This window comes from Lates calcarifer, linkage group LG3 (assembly GCF_001640805.2).
Source record: "Lates calcarifer isolate ASB-BC8 linkage group LG3, TLL_Latcal_v3, whole genome shotgun sequence".
Taxonomy (NCBI): Eukaryota; Metazoa; Chordata; class Actinopteri; family Centropomidae; genus Lates; species Lates calcarifer.
Genome location: NC_066835.1, coordinates 14954821 through 14977447, shown reverse-complemented (window position 1 = coordinate 14977447; position 22627 = coordinate 14954821). Strand labels below are relative to the sequence as shown.

Genomic DNA, 22627 nt, shown 5'->3' with positions numbered 1-22627 from the left:
GTTGCAGCAGATCTTCCCCCATGTCCATTGGACAGGGCAACAGCTGAGCTCAGGTTTAGAAGGAGATGAAATAGGGATTAGTTTTGAACAAAAGTTACCTAGGGTCAAGAGTGGTTTTATTTTGGAATGATGATTAGCTTCAGGGTCCCTGCAAGCTTTGCACTAAAAACTGGTGACTGAAAGTTTCTTTGAGCTACTTAAAACAACAGTGGCTTGAAGGTCTAAGTCCTGTGGCCCAACTGTAAAAACAAAATAGCATCTAGTTGTTTCAAAGAAATATGATCTGTAAGAATTATCTAAAGAAAAATAATTTACACATAAATTTTTGAGCTGCAAATACACATAAATGTTCCATTCACATATAACTTCTAGGACCTGCTGAAAACATTTAGACACGGGATTTTCCTTGTGTCCCCATATATATTTCAGCCACCCCTCTGATCTTAAAGTAGTAAATCATCTAACAGTGGTACTAGTCAGTGAGGTAAGAGATGGACTCAGACACAGTGGTGGTATTTAAAGACAGAACACCTCCTTTAAGCTACCAGGGGCCCAAACTGATACTGAGAGCACCATAAGCCTCTGGCAAGGAGGACTTAACTTTAATTCTACACAATCATACATATATACAGTTTTATACGCTTTAATTTCATACAAAAAAACAAGTCATTTACAGGTGTGGGGGTGGGGACTATGACCTACTGGAACTCAAAATAAATACGTCGACAGGAGTTGTGTGTGGCTCATTGGCTACCACCAGGAGCTGTGTGCTTAACCTCAATGGAGAGACTTCAGGTCTGACCATATCACACATGAAAAAAGGCAGTTTGTTTTTTTTGTATATGAGAATGTTCCTATGACTAATGCTGAACTACTAAGAAGTCTCTTAGCAAACATTGATGTGAAAGTGTCACCCGCTCCATCCACACCTCTATACACACCCACACACTCACTCACACACACACACACTCGCATACCCAGAAAGCATTGCATACCGTAACAAACAGACATATCTATCAATAAGACAGGCTACAGAGGCCTGTGTGTGTGGAGTGTCCATCACCATTATTATCTCACTGGCGAATAATAAGAGGCCTAATGACTGGAGATTAAGGGCTATAGTCTCCATGCAGAGGACAACCCTTTTATACATTAAAAAAAAGACACATGAAAAATTATACACAGTGCAAGTGCTCACTTAACAAAAACGTAAACATAAACCTGAGACACTTGCTTCTGCTAGAGATTCTTGCCAGGGAAATTTGATATTCACTTTTGCTGATTTGTTGCTAGCATAATTGAATATCCTGTGTGTCTCTATGTTTAGAATTATGCAGGTGAGGACCTGTGCTGCATATACAGCTCTATCTCCCTTTTACCCTTTCCTTAGACTTCAGAATCAGAAGACATTTCTTCTCCATAACAGTTTTCTTATGACTGAGTGCAGTGGTGCTTATTTCCTAAGTGGGGTGAATTATTTTCTTCACATGCTGATGAAAATTATATGACGGACGGAAGGGAAAAAGGTGGTTCAGAAGTCAAAAGGAAGACAGGAGCTGCATAGAGGGCTACTTTGGGTTCAAATAATCTTCCATTTAAGATTTTTGTCCTCTACTGAGGCTGTGACCCCTACAAAAAATTAATCTTGACTCGTTTCCAGTCTTTGTGGGTTATTTTGGTCTCTCTGCTGCTGAAAAAAAAGAAAACACATGCCTCTTGTGGCTGCAGAGGTGGACATCAGAGGGACGGGATGGAGGAGCGAGACATTAAGGTGTCCATGCTTAAAAGAAAAACGACAGAAAACGTCCGAAGCCCCTATTAATTCAACAGTTCACCTGTTCACATATAAAAGACTTGATCTCCTCTGTCATTCAGTCTTTGGAGGCTTGTGGGTCACCGGCTGATGTCTCTGTTGCCCTCCCAGTTCTTGCTGCCCGCTGCCTCACCAATGCCACCATTCTCAAAGAAAGGGTGTTTGAGGGAGTCAGCCAGTGCCAGCCTCTTAGAGGGCTCATATTCCAACATGCTTTCAATGAGGTCAAACAATTGGTGGTGCTCCTCCGCCTCCGAGAGCAGATACCGCTGATGGAAAGACAGAGAGGACAAAAGAGATGACAGGGAATATTTAGTGACTGTCAGTAGAGGAGCAGTAGTATAAGACAAAGACACTCCTTTAGTGCGTTCCTTTCCCTCTGCACATCTCCTCCTCTTACCCGCAGAGGTTTGCAGTTTTCTCTGACATATTTCCCCGCTGAGGAGCTCTCGTCCCAGTCCAGACGGCCACGATAGAAGTACTTCTGCTTCCTGAGAGAGTATAGACATCAGTGTGAGCACTGTCCGAATGTATACATGTTGATTTCAACACAGAAGGTGAACCACTTTGGTGGGTTTTTATGTTCTCTCACCTCGTCTTACGAATCATCCTAGAGGGCACTGGTCCCAGGATTCTCTCCATCATGGCCAAATGCTCCCTGTTGTCATGAGTCTGAAAGAAGTGTGAATTAGATAATCTTGATTCAGCAGCAAAGAGAACAAGACAGAAAGGGTGACTGATTCAGAAGATAATCAGGGTTTATCTGCTGCTGATTCTCCTGCTACATACAGTCAGAGCTCACAAGTGGCGGCAAGGGTTAATTCCTACCAGGTTAACAACCGGATCAACTAATTGCTGCTGTGTGTCACATTTGTGTGTTTGGCAAAATACAGGGCCACATTTATCAAGTATTTCAGAGTGGGATGCCAGTCCTTATTTATTGTTTATTAGCTATGGTATTGGTGGCAACCTGCTGGCAGCAGTAGGCTGCTGTTGTACCTGAAACAAGGTGAAGCCCAGGTAGTACTCAAACAGGATACAGCCAATGCTCCACACATCACAGGGGTGGCTCCAGCCCAGCTCTGAAGGACAAAAACACACAATGAATACTTACAAATACTAATAAAAATGTATCACATATGGTGAGAACTCCAGGCTTGGGTTAAGACTTGCTGACACCTTATTTCCTGCAGAATAAAGAACCTTAAAATTCTTTTCATCAGAGTAATTCAAGCAGGAATGCTGAGCTGTGCTTGTGCCAACTATTTGGACAAAACCAGTTTCTACAGGAACTTCCAGGTAAAAACCTGAGCTATAGAGTAAAGTGTGAACAGTTGAGTTGTGTCAACTGAAACAGGCACATCTGCACATCTCCAAACTGATTTCCCCATTGAATATATGTTCGTTGTTTTGATTGGACTTGTGATTTGTGGAAGTAATCATACAGGACTTTCTGAGAATTGGTGTTTTCAATGAATTCATGGCCAACAGCTTACAGTAACTCTCACCTAGTATAACCTCAGGGGCACGGTAATGCCGTGTGGATACAATGGTGCTGTGGTGCTCATGGTCAAAAGTGGCGCTGCCAAAGTCCACTACACGTACTGCTGTGCTCTTAACCGTCCGTTCTTCACGTTTCTGCAAGACAGGCAACACAAGTATTTCTCAGAACAACTGAACTTGAACTGACTCTCCTACAAAGTCTTATGCAAACTTTGTTGCAGTAGTAGATGTGGAATAGTTACTAGCCACAGCAGCAGGTATGTCATATTTATTCATGAGCCCTTTTTACTGCCTCTTACCTTCTCTACATTGTAGGACATTGTGAAGTCTGAGTTGACAAACAGAATGTTCTCAGGCTTTAGGTCTGTGTGTGTCAGCTTATTGTCATGGAGAACTGTGGAGAAAAAACATTGCATATTTAGTCTTTCACATTTGACAGGAAGTGAACTTTGAGCTACATTATTCAATACATCTTCTTAACATTCAGTATGCTAATTTTAATTCCTCTCAGATTAGATCAAATATATTAGTACAACATAATAGATGATAATAGTGTTTACTAAAACTAAACCAATAAATAACCTTAGGAACAACATTAAGAATAATAAAAAGAATAGAATCCATCCAGATACTGACATGTGAAACAGTAAACTGAACAACTTAATAGTCATGGCCAGGATTTATGCAGCATTATTATCTCTTAAGAAGCCTAGTAAGAATCACAGTTCACTTTAGAGCCATAATGCCCTCATGTGGTTAAAGGCACAAACAACAGCTGCTTTTACTCCAGTCACTCCACATGTATGCGACTGATGTCAAGATGTCAATGGGTGTGTTTGTTGGAAAACAACTTCAAAGTTTAAGTTCTAGGAGTCAGAGTGTATTTGCTGAACATGTTCTGTTGGTTGTTTCAACTCAGCAATAAGTTGATATTTCTGCAGTTTTCATTTTCCTAATAAAATAAGTTTATGTTCTAAAAATCAAACAGAGGACATTAAAAAACTTACACTTTACAGCGAGACAGATTTGGTAGGCCATGTGTCTGACCTGACCAATTGAGTAGGGCAAGTAGTTGTTTTCTTTTAGAAAGTCGAAGGTGCTGAGAGCTAGCAGCTCAAAGGAGATACACATGTGACCGTGGTAGTCGAACCAGTCGTACATCTGTACACACAGACTGCAAAGCAAACAGGATACAAGAGGTTTGATGTAGTGAATCATATATGCCTGATACAACATTTCTAGGTAAATCTTAAAAAGGTTACAGAGAAGGATGAGCCTACTGACATGAGCAAAGTTATATTGGTCAGTGGCATGTGCTGTCAGCGCCGCTCAAATAAGGAAAATGGTGTTGGTGAAAGCAATGTTACTAATAAATTAAGTTCATTTAATTGCAGCACAACAGTACTTATTAAAAACTCACAATTTGTTATCAGGGTCCTTCTCATTGATCTTCTCCAATACGTTGATCTCCAGACGAGCTGCTTCCTTGTACTTCTCCACGTTTTTGATTATTTTCAGGGCAACATGGGCTCCTCCCCTGTAAACACAAGAGGTAATTAAACACAAACCAGACACCACATTTGTTTGTAAACTTCACTCTGAGAAGGAGATGCAGTTCCCCAAAAAGGGCCTGACTGTACACAGTTCATAACACCAAAGTGTTATGATTTGTTTGACTTTACAGTTAAAACGTAGGAGTTAATAGTTTATACTATGCTAGAAAAGTCTCTACTCTACATGTTATTTATTTGAGGACAAAAAGGGGGGTCACTAGCTCCAGCTAGTGAAAAGACATTAGCCTAGAATTTGCCTGTAGTAAACTGTGCCATGAAATCAACAAAGGTAGCAGAAATAAAATGGGGTAAATCTGACGGAGTACCTTTTAAATAAACAGCCAATGGAAACACTAAACAATAGTGGTAAACTTCATTAAATGCAGATGTTAAATATTACTATCTACTACTTCCCCATCTCATTCTGCTAAAGTCTAACTCCTGACAAACACAACACAAAAACTGTGAGTAAATATTCCCTACTGGGGGTCTTGGAAATAGGACCCCAGAGGCTGACAGCTGTTGTTTTTCAGCTTAAATTGACATACACAAACACACAAACACACACACACACACACACACCTGCGATGGTCAATGCACTGCATCACCCTCCCAAAGGTGCCTTCCCCCAAAGTGCTGACAATCTCATCTGCAACACAACACAGAGAGAAGAGGAGGAGAAAGGGAGAGCAGGGAAAGAAAGAACAGGAGCATTAAACATGTGGACTTAAGCAAGAATACATAATGCAAAAGTGTAGACAGGCGTATCCATGCTAGCGCCCATCCCCTTTTCAAATGGCTGCCTATTCAATCTGGCAGGCTTGAAACACTTTGAGGTAATCTATGATAATCAGATGCATTGCTCTATGATGAGGGGGGCAAATGTAAAGTGCTCCCTTCGTTTGATGACCAATTTGCAGCCATCGAAAATGAGGGCACATCCTTTCAAGATGTGTCTGTCTTTGTCCAAAAGGACACGGGGCGTGAGTGTAAAACTGGAAAAATGATTAGTATTTTTACTTAACAATGCATGACCTTGAAAGTAACAAAAGTGTTAGTATAAATGTACTGTCTATATGGGCATCAGTTGTACTATAAGGGATGCTAGGAATAGGTGATGTGCATGTTAGATGTTGACTAAAAACAAATTAACAAAATCCCTAAAACCCTTGTGGTGGAAAATAGCTAGCTGAAGTTACAGATTTAAAAGTGTAACTGAGTTTTAATCTAAAACACAACAGAGACAAACAGCTGCAAATGGGATCTATGTTTAGGGAAGTCAAATAACCTGTGAAACATAGAAAATGCTCCACAGCTTAAAATCCTAGAACAAAACAGAGAAAGTATCTAAAGTCCCTCCTAAATTCTTCAACATTCTTGCAATCCACCCTGCTATTTCAGCTAGAGCGAAGAGCATTCTAGCAAGGCATCATCATCATCAGGCACTCCCATGTCATGTAAATGCTCTATGCTTTAATACTCATATGGAGAAGGGTTACGATAGAGTAGTGGCAGTGAGTACATCTCTCTTGCAGGACGTCCCCACTCCGACAGATCAGGTGCCCTTCCTCGTCGTCCCTCACACTCAGTGCCCGCGTCCGGCTGTCGCTCCGCTGTTTTCACACCCAAACCGCCATCAGCAGGTCACGACACGACCAAAGGGAACAGGGGGATTTCAGGGGCAGCCGCAGCCACAGCGTCAGGCGGCACAGGTAGACGAGGAGGGAGGAAGAGGGTGGTGTTGGCGGTAGTTGATGTAGTTGTGGTTGTAGGTGGGTTTGGTGGTCATGGGGCGATTCACGCATGACACCACGTGAAGGAAATATATAACGATAGGGATATAGTGCAAGGGAACAAGTCAAAGATCACATGTTGTCCTCTGCTTCTCTCCCCCCTCTACCTTTAAACCACAGCTGCTTACAAACAAGGAAGCAACTGGCAAATCCATTCATCAACGCAAAAACTAATTAAGACAGTAAAATAACTAATTCAAAACTTATCAGGCTGACTTTTCAGATTAAACAAGATGGAAAATAAAATGAGAGGACCATATGTAATCAAAAAGGAGACATATAGAGATAACCTCAACATGTATTCTACATTAAATTCAACCCCTTGCTCACTTATACTACTTAATACATGTGTGGCCAAATAAAAAAAGGCATTTTAGCAAATCTATGACATTTTAAATGCCAGTGAATTCTAACAACCAAACCATGTTCAATTTAAATCTGAATTTAGCATGATGTTTGGTAGAACATTTTCACTTTCTTCAGTCTTTCTGCACTAAAGTTCTCAAGTGGCCGACCAAATGCTACCACGGGCATTTAAGCCTTTTCAAACACAAGACAACTTCTACGTACATTTTTATGAAAGGTAAGGCCACAGATACATAATTAAGTGTAATTTAAGTTGCAGTTAAGAAGTTAAGAAATCTATGGTGGCTGTGTATCTGAAGAGCAGCAAGAATTAGTGGTTGATCATTAATAAACTAATGAAAAAGTGTCTGCATAAAAATGAAAATGCTCTGCCAAAAAGAACCTGCCAATTTCAACAAAACCCACTTAAACAAAAAAAAGTTAAAACAAAATCCCCCTGACAAAACAAAAACAAATCATAAAGATTGTACTACTTACCAATTCCAGGGGCTGCGAAGAAGAAATGGTTAGGGAAAGACAGAGACAGAAAGAGCTGAGTGAAAGAGACAGAGATGGAAAGAGAGAGGATGAGGAGAGTTAAGACACAGTCTCAGGTATGGCTGTACTCACCGAGGAGGATGGGCTATAGGACCTGGTTCTACGCCGCCTTCGTTTGTGCTTACGCCTGCTGCCTTTCCGCCTGTACGACTCATCCCGTTCACGCTCCCTCTCGCGCCCGCGTCGGTAGTCGTACATATTTGGGGAGAAGTCGCGTGTATAGTAACTTTCAGCCGCTCCATGTGGCTCCCTGTCTCTGTCACGGTCTCGATCTCGGCTCTGATCCAAGCGTCTGTATCCCTCGCAGTATCTTCGGTCAAATGGCCGGTGCTCCGTTGAACGATTGTCATAACTACGACTGAAACATAGGACAGTCAAGCATTAAAACCTACAGAATGACACCTAAACAAACCTAAAACAAACAAACAAAAAAAAGATCTGAAAAGTTGGTACTATAAAATTAATTTTCAGTGTAACAAACCAAACAAATCTAACTATAGATACAAACATACCTCCTTGAGCGTACATAGCTTCCTTCCTGTCTGTGTCCCCGTCCCTTTCTGTCTCTGTCACTGCTGGATGAGTAGGTGGGCGATCTTCTGTGCCGGTGTCTTCGCCCTCTGTCTCTGTCTCTGTAGCGGTCCTGGTAGCTGCTTCGACTGTCTCTGTCCGAAGACGAGTACCGTCTTGTGTGAGGCATCTAATGGATTGTTAGAAGGACATACAAAAAATATAATTCCTGTGTTAACAAATACAGAAGACAAGACAGCTAAAATGCCCTTTTAAATTAATGAAATGCTTGTTGAGTTAATAACTACAGGGAGCAGATACAGTCAAATTTAGAAAACCCTTTGTTTTACAGGTGGTTCTGTTCAAATGTTTCCTCTGGCCCCTGCCAGACTCTTACTGGTTTGTGTGAGTTGGTAAGAAAAGCAGCTTAAATAGACAGAAAATTGTGACCACAAATTCAACTGTATAAAAAGGGTTACATGTTAGATCAGACTGCACCTTATAATCAGATCAGATAAAATCAGAGGGCTGACTGACTACAACAGTATAGGTAAACATAAAGATAAAAAACGTGCTTGTGTTGAGGGCCTAACCTACATTTGGATACAGCAAACCACAGAGACACATACTGCCAACTTTAATGTGCAGTGAGAAGCATGCAGCCTCTAAATCTGTGCAAAAATAGTTGCAGCGACACAGACAACTGTTGAGGCGTGCCCGCGATATGTGAAACGACGGAATAGTGATCAAATGCTTTTTAATAACTGTGGTATATCCTGTTTAACTACTAACAACCTACCACTGTAAATGGCGTAAATGCAGTAGCGCTTCATACGACTGTAAACAACAAACACACTGACTTGGAACTCATTAGTAATTGTAACATTATGCCATCACCGGTTAAGCGTTAATGAAACTAGATTCATATCACAAGATAATCACTGATGTTAATGTTACACTTCTACAAGCGTCGCTTATGCTTTTTTCATACCATGAAAACGGTGCAATACTCACGTTTAGTAACATTGCCGTTAACGTTGTTAATTTCACTAAGCACTTGGACATAAAGTACTATAAATATGTGTTCGTTTTCAAACACCGACATACCAACGGCAGCAATATATCTAAACTCAAACCAGCGAACTAACTGGCCAACAAGCGACGTACTGGGAGTTAGCATGCTCTGATAGCAACATTAGCTAATGTAAATAATTTGACCGCCATCTTAGCTTAGCTACGTTCACCAGCTAAACACCTACCTACGCTAGCCGCCGTGCTAACCGTTTGATCGGAATGTGGCTCGTTTAACGACGCGAAAGCGGTTCACGTATAATATTTACCGTTTTAGCAGCGAGGCCCGTCCGTTTATCCCACAAGAAATCCGTGGTGGCGATCCAGTTCTTTCTTTTATCTTCTTGCTAGCCTGAGGTTCAGAGCTATGTTGCTAGCAGACGGCCAGCTATTTTTTCCTGTCTGCCCAATGCAGCTAGTTCTGGTTCAGACTAGAGGTGCTAACGCCTCCCTGCGCCTCAAGTCTAATTCAGTCCTGTGAGTACACGAACAACCACAGATGACTAGTGACCCTACTACGCTCAAGTTATAAGTAACAGTTGTGCACACATTTTAAAGTCAAAATGTCATTTCCTTTCATCAGATGACCAGGAATGTGTTAGTGATAGATAATTATTATGATGGATAAATATTTATGTAATTAAAGAAAATTTACTTACTATCTCAATTTTGATTTATCATTATTTTTGGCTTGTCTCGCTATGTTGTCAAAGTTTAACTTATTTCATTTTTTTAAAACGCATTTCACAATTTTGACTCAGTATCAATGACCAGATCAACCTCCTATGGGGCTCCAGATCAAAAATTGACTCCAACTGTGCATGACATTATTTCCCCAATCACACAGAAGCCAGAACCAGTACTCTAGAGCTTAAATTATTTGTTGATTAATTGATCAACTGACTAATAATTTTCATGGTTTATTTCATTTGACAAATATATCCTAGTATCAAATGCTCACGTGAATATTTGCTAGTTTGTCAGTTTTCTATTAAAGTAAACTTAAAATTTGAAGACACAATGAAGTAATTTGGGTATGGGGTTCAGAGAATAACAATGAGCACAATTCACTATTTTATCATATTTTATACACTGAACTATGTATTCATAATGAAAATAATTTATGTTAATGTTTGCAACCTTGCAAAAAGTTTGTAGTTTTTTATATTTATGTGCATCTAAAATAGCTGCTGTTTCCATTAACCACATTTGTGAGTTAAAGCTTGTATGACAATTGTTTTATTTAAAAACACACAAAATATAATACAATTCCACTTAAAAACAATTAAATCAACACTTAAATGACTTCAAGACAGTGTGACAGTTTCAAGCAACTCCAGCCGGGCAGAGTCTTCAGTAGCACCTTTGAGTCGCATCCACCGTACCGCCTGGACATTGCTGAGCTCTGAGGTGAGGTTTTGCAGCAGCAGCCACCATCGAGATTTTGACGATTCTGCAGTACACAATACAGAAAAATAAAGAGGAGAAAAATAATTCACTGGGAATAACTTGAATAACTGCATGTTTTGTTTTAGAGTAGTAACTGTGTTTACAGTTGCCTGAGGTAGATTTGTTCTTCTGCTTCTCCTCCTTTTTCAATTCCAGATGCTCCCTCATATTAATCATGTGTTCTAAGCGCATGGAGCCCCGGTAGATCCACTCTTTATGTTGATCCATCTGAGCATGACAACACATCAGGTATATAACTGATGCATATATGTAACAGGATAAAAACGTCAAGAATCCAACTGCAAATGCTTTAAAGAGTCTAAATGTACTGACCTGAAACACAACCTGTATCAAGCTGCAGTCGACCACCAGCACCTCACACTTCTGCTGAACTCCTTCAAATTCTGCATTAATTATTTGTCCAACCCTGTACTGGGTCTGAGGTGGGTAAGGCCAGCTCTTCACATACTCCTTCATGAAATCCTTGTGGGTGTTGTCTGGAATATCGTCCAAAGGCTCCTCCACTGTCACAGAAAAAAACCCCAAAGTCTGTCATTCTCCCTCCACTGAGGACAGAGTTTACTGCTGAATAACAGGAATTAGTTTTCATTCTTCAGCATATGAAGAACAAATTTTCATATTTACAATACGGTAAATGTTATTATTGGATCAACTTTGGAGCTGGATTTGAGCAAAGGTCAGAATCAACAGGGTTTTTTAATATAATGCAGAGTTATGTTTATATATCATGATGAAACAAAGAAAAGTGCAAGACACAACATCAGCCTGAGATCAATTCAAAATGGCTTTTCCCATCCACACTCAAGTTTTCAAAAAGCTGTCACAATTGACCGAACATATCCAACCATCATCACTGAAATAAATCCTCAAAACCAGTTCTTGTATGAAACTTACATGGTTTGCACACCAGGTGAAAAAAAGGTAGGGCAACATAGACAGGTGTGTGATCATCAATAAAGATCAGGAACCTGGAAAATAAGGGGAAAAAATGATCAAACCATAGTTTGGCTGAAGCAAAAAATTAAAGTGATTTTTTTTTCTTCATAAACGGGATCATCAAAATTTATAATTTAAGTAATTTGTTACAAAAAGAAAATAAACACACACACACCTCATTCGGTTCTTCCTGTTGGGGAGCTCTGCTAGGACACCAGGGCAGAAGTGTGTCTGGTCAGCCTCACGTTTGACCACCACACGAGCACCGACAAACAGCTGCTCCCACTTTGGCATACTGTCCCAGGCGATGTGGTGACCAGACACAAGGCTCTTCCCCTTCTCCAGAAAATGAACCTTGTATTTCAACCTACCATCTTCTGTAAAGAAAGCAAACATTTTCATAAACAAAACATGTCTAATCACCATACAAATGGTCCACTTTTGCTCCAACATTCAATATTTGCTTGTACTCTCTCTAGATAATGTTATACTGCTGTATCAGGAATCTGTGGATGTAAGTATGTTAAACTCTTCCACCCACTTTCTTTCTTTCTTTCCACTTCTTCTCTGACATTGTTCAAGCTCTTGAACCTCTTCTTGAATTATTACTATTAAACTGTTTTCTTAAGGTTTATAGTCAACAGTGGAAAGTCAGGACAATTCAAAATATACAGGCATGGACAGGCAGCTGGAGGCAAGGAGGGGCAGTAGTTCCCTTCAAACACTATTTTTGTGAAATTGTAGGATACTGTATCATATTCTTTTAATAATAAAAATGTAATACATTATTATTGTGTGCAATGTTTCCTATCAAGGCAATCACAGAGTTCTGGTTAATAAATGAGCTAAAGTTGGGCATGAGATGATACTGCAGATCTGGGTACCTAAAACTTTTGCTTGTGATTTACTGTACCAGAAAGTTTTAAAGCTTTGTGGAGAATTTGAGTTGAACTATTCATATTAATAGTATGAACTTTTGAATTTATTCCAACAAATCAACATTTGTTACGAAAATATTCCTGACTACTTTGACAAACCTATTTTTTGTTAGCTGATGGAAAACTGCATAATAAGATCTGCCTAAACAGACGTAAATACGTGTCAGGTAGAGGACTAATGTGTAGCACTGTATTCAGCATTGTGATGTTAAACATGGTTTCGTTTGTTTCTTACCTTTTGTTAGTATTTCTGTGATTTTCGCCCGCTGCCATTTCATGGTTCTCCTCCTGGCCAGGACGTTCATGTTCACTTTGACCTCTCTCTTCGGCATGTCAGGAGGGGTCTTGGTGGCTGTGTCACAGGTTTGGGCATGACGTGATATGATGCACACAGGGGTTACTCCTGTCAGGGTGAAATGAACACATTAACTGATGAACATGACGTAAATGAATGTCTTTTCCTGCGAACACATACTTCTTTAAAACAAAAAGAGCAGTTTCTCTAGATAAGTGATGTCTAAATATCCACAAACCCAGACAGCTGTCATGTTAGTGGGCAGTTAAATAAGTTAATTGTGATTGGTTCAATAAGATGCAACTGTGTCTGAAATCGGTCCCATATCTTCTTCTCTGCAACACTGTAATTTACTCAGGTTAGCACCAAAAACAGTTTTCATACTGATAGGCAGCCAACAAGACAGCAGGCTAATCTGTGTTCGTATTAATTCTAATATTAAATCAGCCGATATTATCACTACTAATGGCCTCTACAATGTATAATAGTATACAAATCTGAAGGCCTGACAAAAGGACAGTGTTGGTTAGTAGACTAAATACAATGGTAACTAACAGCGGAGGATGTCCACTGCAGCTCTGTATCAGCTGAAAACAATATTTCTTGTTCACTATTTTTTCCATGACACAAGCAATATGAAAGCAAGTAAGTAATGCAAAAAAAAGTTTCTGAACCTGAGGGTTGTTTATGTTTTTGTATGGTGTGTTGTTTATGTACATTACCTTTGGTGCTTCCTGGAGGCCGCGCTGTTTCTGTTCCATTGCTATTTGCGCTGGTATTGCCATTGGTTTGAGGCGCTGATGTTTTTGCTGCACTGCTCGTAGCGTCATCTTTAGCGTTAAACTGGGGTGTTGATTTTTTTTCTCTATTGCTCTTGGCCTCAGTATTTGTGCTAGCTTCAGGTGTTGCATGACTCTTAGCAGGGTTCACATCTATTTTTCTCCTCTTTTTTGTCCCAGTATTATAATTTGAGACAAAAAAATCTGAATCACTTGAGTCCTCTTCTGGTTCCCACTGCACATCAGAATCCGAACTTTGTGAGGATTCATCTCGACTATGGTCCTTTGGGGGTGTTCGTGGACGTAGAGCACTGATCTTACCTTCAGACAGTCTGGTCAGGATGACCACTGGCTCCTTTAGACAAAGAGGGTTCTTTCTTCGCTTTGGTATCAGAGGAGTAAGTCCATTAGTAGCTGAGGAATGCAAGACTCGAGTCTCAGAGTTAACAGACTCACAGGGGGATGGAGGTGTGTGTCCTGCAAAGGTAAAAGCAACAAGCTAAATAAGCAGTTATCTGGCTGAGCAATTGTCAACAGACACATATGGACCAAGAGTACATTTACAAATGATGTACATCTTACCACTGCCAGTGATATTGATATCATCATCAGAATCAGTGTCTCTGTACTCCAATCCCAGCAGAGAGTACTGTTTCTTCACAGTCTCTTCACATGCCACCACAGACCTGCAAGACATCAACAGCATCATGTAAGAGAACATGAAACCTCTTGTAGACAAATGGCCTGGGAATATTTCCGTATGTTGTGTCAGAGTCACTGCAGGGTGACCAGCCCACTGGTATTTTGGATTTAGCAAAAGCAAATCAGAGTGGCATTCAACTTTTCCTGTCAGCTTTAAGGGAAACACTTGATGTTATTTTAGGGAGCACTGCAGGATAAGCGCTGAGCTTTCAGACTACACAGAGCAGAGATTAACCCTGGTTTCAACCCCACTGAACTGTAATCACTGAGCAGGGCCTGCCAGTTAGTATGTATATTGTCTTAAACAGTAAAAAACAGTCACTAAAAACTATTTGGTAACACAATATAAATCTACTAAATGTACTGAATTGGTTATATTCCAAACACCTGACCAGCTATGTAAATCACACTGAGACAGAGTATAAAGTAAATACAGCACTCACTTGCAGAGCTTCAGGAGCTGGGCGGCCTGTTTCTCCCTCCTTTCCAGCAGCGACTGCAGCCGATCGCATTTCTTTAGCACATCTGAGGAGATCAGCTCACTCCTCTGCACCTTCTCTCGGATCCACTTTTGGAGCTCCTGTTTGCTCATCTCCATCTCATCCCCTTCCATAATTACTGCAACACATAAGGTTACAAATCACATGCCAGCTGCAAGGCTGTAAGGAGGACAGTTCTGAATTCCAACTTGGAGATAACACGGGGTGTTTTCCAGATGAACTTCTGTCCCACAGGAAAAATGTCTAAATATGGGACCTCCCTTCTCCAAACAGACTCACAGGGACAACATCCTCAGCCCTTTCAAAGCTGTTACTGACAGAGACTGTGCAGAATTTCGCCTTGAGATGAATGGATGATAAAACAAATACTCCATATATTAATGACTCCATGTGTGTAACCATAACTGTAATTGTCTGCATGCGTCCACTGCATATAATGATGATGATGATGCTGTAGTGAAGGCCCTGGCTAATTTCAGACTGTTTGGTACAAGTGTTCAGCTGCCACTTTTACATAAAGACGCTGCAGGATGTCAACATCACATAGCAGACATACTGGCAGTGGCATGATGTAAAGTTCACCCCAAGTCTCTACGGGACTTTAGTGAATAAATTTTTAATTCCCAAATATAGTTGTATGAAAAAAATAAGGCAAATTACACGTACAACCCCTGCAGATACCAGGCAATTCTGGAATGAAAATGTCCTGCAATCAGTTTTAGAAGTGAAACTGAAAAGAGATAAGTTTCTACCGCAGGTTGTGTTGATTACTTGAAAGAAATGGAAGCAGTCTGATAAAACACAACGTAACAACAAAGGAGCTCAGTATAAACGTCCATGATTGGTTTTGTATTGTTTGCAGCCACTGCATGCAGCTAGTTACATTACCTGACTCTGCTGACTCTGTTCCATCCTACTGACTGAGAACCAGCTCCTGATGTTGACGGGGAGGAATATCCGGGAAACTTTTCCAAACTCATCGGTTAATCCTCAACCATGGCGCCTTTTCTGTTATACAAGGTAGGAGTTTTGCATTGCACACACACACACACACACACCCCGAAATGATACGGCATGAATTTTACCCCGAGCAGCTTTTCCAAAAATGTTTTCCAGTGTCTTCTTCGCTTAATACTGCTGCGCCTATCTAGCCGGGACGAGCTCACTGCTGCCCCCTGCGTCCGCACAAACGACCAACTAGTCTGTCTGCAGGTCACCTTTAATTAAATTTATATGTTTCTATGTGTTTGTATTAGGTACGTGCACATTGCACTAGTACTACATAGTACGTAGTACTTCTTAGTTTAGTCATATCCTTTTAGCCTGCTGTGTTGTTTTCTAGATATCACCTCGAACAAAAAGACCAAGTTCAACGAAGTTGAGAAATTATATTTTTAATATATCCCTGGAAGTGGTTCTTAGAACACTTAAAAATGATGAACTAATGTACAATATACAACTTTCTTCTTTATTTACAAAAAGAAACAAAAGAATTACAAAGAAAGCTGGGGAAGCTGTACAAAACAGATAAATAACTGGAAATCAAATTGGGTAGCACTGGGAAAATCACTGAATAAATGCGGAAAAACAACAAAGAATTAAAGGGCTATTGCCTGTTGTGCATATGAATATTAAATCACTGACATTTTGGGTTATGGTGGACAAAGTGTTTCCCAAAACTTAGAAACTGACGAGACTAAAGACAAACAGGACATATCAAAATAATATTAATACAACTTAAGGATGATAAGTATCAACAACATTCAACATTTACAGTGATGTCTAACTCTGTTGTTCCAGCTTCACAAAACCCATAGCATCAAAATGTAGCACCTTCTCCCACTTCTTCAAAATGATCCAACAATATCACCTCAAGTATTTTGCTTAATCTTTTTTCCAATAATGGAAAAAAAATTAAATTTGATGTAACACTGGCCAGTTAATATTCTTGTCTGTGACTACACAGTTTGGTAAATGTTTCCCAAACACCCCAATGGCACATTCACTTTAGGTCGGTAATGATGGATATTATTGAAAGTGGATTCTTTTCATTTTCCAGAGCAGCATTATAATTCACCTGTGTCTATGTGCTTTTATTCAGAGTCATCGTTACATTCTTCTACCCCATTCAATCCTAAAATCCTAGCCCTGTGTTGGTCCAGTCGTACGGAGCCTCGGTAGATCCACTCCTTTTGTTGATTATCCTGAGTATGACATGAACACAACGTTAAATATTTCAAATAAACACAAGAGGGAAAGAACATTATTTTAGCAGCAGCAATGATACTGACCTGAAAAATGACCTGTACCAAGCTGCAGTCGACCACCTGCACCTCACACCTCTGCGGGACTCCATTTAATTCTGCATTTAAGAACTGTCCAACTCTGTACTGGGTCACATGTGGGTACGGCCAGTCCTTCAGGTACTGCTTAATGAAACACTTGTGATGGCTGTCCGGAATGTTCTCTAAAACATCTTCCACTGTCAAAAAACAAAGGGTCTTGTCACTCGTCTTACTGTCACAATGGACGAACATGTTCACCAAATGCCACTATATTTGCCAATACAAACAAAACAGGGAGCTACTTGTTGCTCCACAGGGTTAGACATGGCCCAAAACTCCATAGGATACTTTAAAAGCACCATCTCATATTATATAAATAATGAGTATTTGTCAGTAAAACAAATCACTTCCAACACAGATGTTTCACTGTTAGGCTTTTAATGTGAGGCATTTATGAAAACAGTGTTTGTGTTAACTGTGTAAACTGGTAAGTACAACATGATTATGCTTTTGCGTTGATGAATTTAGTGTTGTGGAAATTTACACTAAATTTATAAAAACAACAAATAAACATGGCAGGTGTTTTTAAGTTTAAATTAAAACCGGAGCAGACCGGAAAACAGACGACCAGAATACAATTAAATAAAAAAAGTTGGCTTCAGGTGTGGGGGGAAAAAAAAACATTTCAACCAAACTTACATGGTCTGCACACCAGGTGAAGGAAAGGTAAACCAACATAGACTGGAGTGTGATCATCCATAAAGACCAAGAACCTGGAAAATGAAAATACATTTTATATCAAGTCAAACCTTTACAAGCTAATTTGGATTTTCTGTGACTGTGAGGTATTAGTTTGCCAAAGATTGTGGTAGTTTATAGATAAAGGGATAAACACTCAGCCAAACACACCTTAAGCGGTTCTTTCTACTGGGGAGTTCTGCCAAAATACCAGGCTGGAAACGAAACTTGTTATCTTGATCCCGCACCACCACGCGAGCGCCGACGTACAGCTGCTCCAGCTTCGGTGTGTTGTCAAAGGCGATGTGGTGTCCAGAAACTAGGCTCTTCCCTTTTTCTTCAAAACTAACTTTGTACTTCAACCGTCCATCTTCTGCAAAGAACAAAATGTCAATGAGTGAAATCAGTAAAATCACCAATATGTCAAAAATATAGTTCTCTCTAAAAATACACAAGGTTGCATCTTCAAATTATATTTTTTGTTGGAGCAGGAGTACAAAACTCAATTTTTAAATATATAAAAATCACATTTGTCAACAACTTGATTGATCGCTTATCAAAATAGAACTGATTTGCTTATTTGCTCTGATTTTTTAGCTTTGATTTTACAGATTTAATCTGTTGTTATCAGTTTCCTGATGAAAAATATGTTTTTCTTACCCTTTGTCAGTATTTCCACTATTTTCCCACGTTTCCATCTCATGGGCCTCTTCCTAGCCAACACCATCATGTCCACTTTAACTTCTTCCTCTGGCAAGTTAGGATGGACCTTCGTGGTATCATGAGAGCAATGGGCAAAAGCTGAAGATATTATTATGGGGGTTATTTCTGGAAAAATTTTGCGGAAAAAAATGTGTATATATGTATATTCAAACATATAAGCATCAGAAATTATTAACTTGTTGTTTGTTTTTCAGTCATTTGTTTTTACCATTGGTTTTCATCTGTGAGTGGTAGTGATGGTGTTGTTTGTGGCCTCACCGTTGTTGTTGCTGTTTGTGCTTGTTGGCGGTGCGGGTGTTCTTATTGTGTCACTCTTCAGTTTTGTAATTTTGGGTTTCTTGTTTGAGACGGAAAAATCTGAATCGCAAGAATCGTCTTCTGGCTCCCACTCCATATCAGAGTCAGAGCTGCTGAGCAACTCGTCTTCACTGTAGAACTGCTGAGGCGTTGGAGGTCGTAGAGCGCTGATCTTATACTCAGGGAGTCTGGTCAAGACCACCACTGCTTTTTTTATTAGAGTGAGAGAGTCAGAGCCATTCTCCAACTGTGTCCTCTTGCTGGGAGTCTCATTCATGGAGGGAACACACTCACATGGGGAGGCAGATATGTTTTCTGCAAAGAAAACAGCCTTGGTGAAATTGTGACTTGCAACAATTATTGTGTTCTACGAGCTGTAATGACAAGTCAGTGAATCAATTAGTTGATTTAGGGAAAATTAAAATTAATTAATTAATCGACTGGGTGATTATTTTGCTGATTCCAGGTTCTCAAACGTGTGGATTTGTTTACACAAGAAAATTAAAGACTGGGAAGTTGTCATGAGTGTTTAGTGTTCACTTATGTTCTTACTATCATTATTTCTTTCTTCAGCAGATTCTGCCTCTTGTTTTCTACCGTCTCCCAAGACTCCTGGAGCTCCAACATTCTCATTCACCTCTATAATCTCTGCAACACACGTTTTTATTTCACCTTTACTTAACCAAATAAAGGGAGACCTGGCCAGGGTTTCAGATCAGGTCAATACAACGTCAGGCATGCAAATAAAGAATACCAAACACCAGTTATAATATACATGTGGTGTCAGAGAAATTAGCCAAATTCCTTTGTGCACTCAATGTACTGTGTGTTCAAAGTATCTTAGTTGAGTTATTACAAATGTAAGAGTTGAAAATTAGTTGTTTAACTGATGAGTTAATTACACATAAATCTCATCACTAAGTTGATATTCAAATAATAATTTCAGTGATTTATCAAGAACAATTGCAAAATTTGCTGATTCAAGGATATAAAATGAGAGAATAAATTTAATATTTTTTTAGTTTTGGACTGTTAGTTGGACAATATAAGACATTTAAGGGACATCACCTTGGACCGGTTGCGACAGGCATTTTTCATCATTTTCTAATGTTTGATTGACCAAAAGGATACTAATTAATCATTAAAATAATCAGCAGATTATCAACAATATAAATAAACGTAAAGGTAACTGTAGTACCTGTAGTTATAGTTGCTCTAGTTACTGTAATTGGTGCTGCGGGTGCAACAGGTGCAATGGGTAATTGTTATGATGAGGATGCATACACACTTACACATTTGTTTTTACAGTTCCGGCGTTTGAGACACGCTCATATTAACGTTATTTGACAGATATAACGTTAGGAATTACGGTCAGTAATAAATGAATGAACTTTACCGGGTGCCGTGAGGGTAACGCCAGTAACAAAGTCACAAACTTAGTAACATTAGATGTGTCGCCAAGGCTAAAAGCGTAGCTAACACTTGAACCAAAACTCACAGCTTACCTGTTGTTGTGTCCTGACTATCCATTTCAAAAGAAGAAGAAAAATGGTCTGGTCACACCACAATTCAAATGATTAATTTGTGTTTTAAAGCTGAAGCTAAGCCAGTAGCTGAGCTGCTCTCAGGCTAGCATCACTAGCATACACTGCCTAGCTTGTTAGCACTGACAGGTAAGGGGCAGACAGTTTAACGGTCCTTTTCTTGTTGTATGAAAATTATGCAAAATAAATTCCGCTGCTATTTCGTCCTGATAAAGAAGGGTGATAAACAAACTTAGCATAAAACACAGCTTTCTCCATTTTATTCTTGTTATTGTTGTTTTCTTCTTCTTCTTCTGCTGCTGCTTTTTCTTCGTGACTTTTTTATGCCACACAACCTAATGGCGCATTACCGCCACTAGCTGTTCTGGAGAGGATCGTGAACCAAAGTCATTTTTACATTTGTGCAATCAAAAAAGTCTCTAATAGACATCACATGCAAATAGTCCATTTAACAAAGCAACAAAAGCCAGTGTAATTTGATATTTGTTTCTCCACGAACAAGATCTCTTTTTTTAATCAAAATAATCAAAATGATAATAATTAAAACTGTATGGAGTTGAGTGTTTTATCTGAGCACTGCAGTCTCAATTAGATCTGTAAGATTTCTCATCCCCAAAGTTTTGCAGGATAGCTGCACAGATATTACTGAGGAGGACGGTTCATGACTCTTGAGAGATAAATTTAGCAGCAGCTGCTCCATTAACAGACTGTTTTATGGACAGCTTATGAGACCATGAACCCCTGGGAATAGGCACATAAAAGGCCTTCCTTCCTATAAATTAATTTTAATGTAGTAATGTAAGCTTACTGTAGCTTAAGTATGCACTATACAGCTGCATTATATATAGAAACAAATTACATGGTAAAAATAAATCTAGGATTGCACTTAAGGTTGGCTGATACTCAGTATTAAAGAACATTTTCATGAGCAAATAAATGTGATAGTAACATCACTACTTCTGACTGAGCTCTAAAGAAATAGATCTTGTTGTTATCACTTGAAAAAAGAGGCACTGGATTAAACCCCTTGATGCCTTAGGCTCAGAGGTTGCATTCAGTAATCCACCCTATTCAAAAGGCCAAGATATGGGTATTTTTGAATCACTGTTTCTAATGTCATGTTACATCTCTACAGCAGACATATTATATAAAAATAATAATTATTTGCTTGTACATCACAGAGCTGAATTTTTACAAACACCTCTACAGAAAGAGATTATCTAAGCTCTAAGGAGAAATGGCCAAGAACCCACATTCATACAACCTGATGCATGTGCTGTGATTTCCATGAGTGTAATGATGATTTCTTTTTGGTTTAAAAGTGCCCTGAACTCATACATGTGATACAAATATCATCAATGAAAGAGTGTGTGTGTAAATCTGAATTTCCTAGAGTCCTGCAGAGTCATGTTACGCTCCTGTCTCTCTCAGGTGATCTGCTCCTCCTGGTAGGTGGAGATGGAGATGGAACCGTAAGGATCCACCACCGTCTGGGCACATCGCACCACCGTCACCAGCAAGAAGAAACACAGGAGGAAGAGGAAGAAGAGGGCGAAGCCCAGGTCCACGTCCACCTCAAACTGTGTCACAGGAGGAGAGGCCTGGTCCATGGGGGCGACAGTGACCGCTGATCCTTCTCTCAGGTGTTTCTTCTAGTCCTTGTCAGTTCAGTACCACTGGTTTAAGGCCAGGACAAGTGAGTGCACACGTGCTCTTGATGGTGTTGGTGATGACTTCATGCCAGAAATATAAATCAGACACAGATGGAGAAGAGTTTAACCAGGCTTCTACAGACAGAGACACCACACAACTGTTGTATTTTAAAGCATCGTCTTGGGTATCAGTGGTGGAAGGAGTATCTGGTGTGGAGTTTAGTTCAGTGGTTCTCAGCGCAGGGCTTGGGCCCCTCCAAAGGGTCACATGAATGCACACAGGTCTGTCTTAAACAGCATCCTGCCATGATAATGAAAACAGTGCTATTTTTATCAACTTTAAAATTTTGATTGTTGGATTGTTCCCTGAAATTCAAGGGTTATGGTTATTTTCTTCGTCAGGTAGTTTCTTAATCATTTGGTGAAAAAAAAATACCGGAAAATACTGATAAATTTCCACCACAACATCGTGGAAAGCCTTGATTTTGTCTTCAAATTGCTTCATATAAGGAAAAAGAGAAATGTTGGTCTTTTTCGTTAGAAATTAATCTTTCAAATAAGTAATGAACATTGTCTGAACAATTGCAGAATAATTTTCTGTCAACCAACAAATCTTTTCAGT

General features: G+C 39.7%; 3 protein-coding genes across 10 annotated transcripts in view; all 3 read right to left on the bottom strand.

The window, feature by feature from the left end:
* LOC108888832 (histone-lysine N-methyltransferase SETDB1-B) overlaps positions 1–15930 on the bottom strand; it is a 34082-nt gene extending 18152 nt beyond the window's left edge. Inside the window, exons 1-10 of one of the 6 annotated variants that reach the window (XM_018685006.2) lie at positions 15655–15926; positions 14710–14884; positions 14147–14250; positions 13508–14041; positions 12726–12893; positions 11728–11929; positions 11511–11584; positions 10929–11119; positions 10700–10823; positions 10363–10599 (exon numbers count right to left, since the gene is read on the bottom strand). In XM_018685006.2, coding sequence (XP_018540522.1) covers positions 10598–10599; positions 10700–10823; positions 10929–11119; positions 11511–11584; positions 11728–11929; positions 12726–12893; positions 13508–14041; positions 14147–14250; positions 14710–14879 — 1569 coding nt within the window. In that variant the 5' untranslated portion in view covers positions 14880–14884; positions 15655–15926 and the 3' untranslated portion in view covers positions 10363–10597. Of the gene's footprint in view, positions 1–10362; positions 10600–10699; positions 10824–10928; positions 11120–11510; positions 11585–11727; positions 11930–12725; positions 12894–13507; positions 14042–14146; positions 14251–14709; positions 14885–15654 lie in introns of those variants that run through there. The other 5 variants (XM_051067684.1, XM_051067683.1, XM_051067687.1 and 2 more) reach the window with 5 other exon arrangements.
* On the bottom strand, positions 511–9628 carry clk2a (CDC-like kinase 2a). 2 transcript variants are annotated; one of them, XM_018685015.2, is made up of 13 exons: positions 9416–9628; positions 8078–8265; positions 7638–7923; positions 6392–6482; positions 5452–5518; positions 4737–4853; positions 4324–4490; positions 3616–3710; positions 3322–3451; positions 2813–2895; positions 2406–2485; positions 2214–2304; positions 511–2082 (listed from the first exon to the last, which is right to left on the bottom strand). In XM_018685015.2, the coding sequence occupies exons 2-13, from the start codon at positions 8263–8265 to the stop codon at positions 1894–1896; spliced, it is 1584 nt and encodes a 527-aa protein (XP_018540531.1). In that variant the 5' UTR covers positions 9416–9628; the 3' UTR covers positions 511–1893. The 2 variants fall into 2 exon arrangements, with proteins under 2 accessions (XP_018540531.1, XP_018540532.1); XM_018685016.2 differs by lacking the exons at positions 6392–6482; positions 8078–8265; positions 9416–9628 and having other exon boundaries at positions 7638–7780.
* Positions 15931–16144: 214 nt separating the features above from the next.
* Positions 16145–21771, bottom strand: setdb1a (SET domain bifurcated histone lysine methyltransferase 1a). 2 transcript variants are annotated; one of them, XM_018685018.2, is made up of 8 exons: positions 20315–21771; positions 19362–19457; positions 18771–19124; positions 18450–18590; positions 17961–18162; positions 17751–17824; positions 17058–17248; positions 16145–16970 (listed from the first exon to the last, which is right to left on the bottom strand). In XM_018685018.2, exons 1-8 carry the CDS (start codon positions 20337–20339, stop codon positions 16860–16862), a joined length of 1194 nt encoding a protein of 397 aa, XP_018540534.1. In that variant the 5' UTR covers positions 20340–21771; the 3' UTR covers positions 16145–16859. The 2 variants fall into 2 exon arrangements, with proteins under 2 accessions (XP_018540534.1, XP_050923630.1); XM_051067673.1 differs by lacking the exon at positions 19362–19457.
* Positions 21772–22627: the final 856 nt, after the last annotated feature.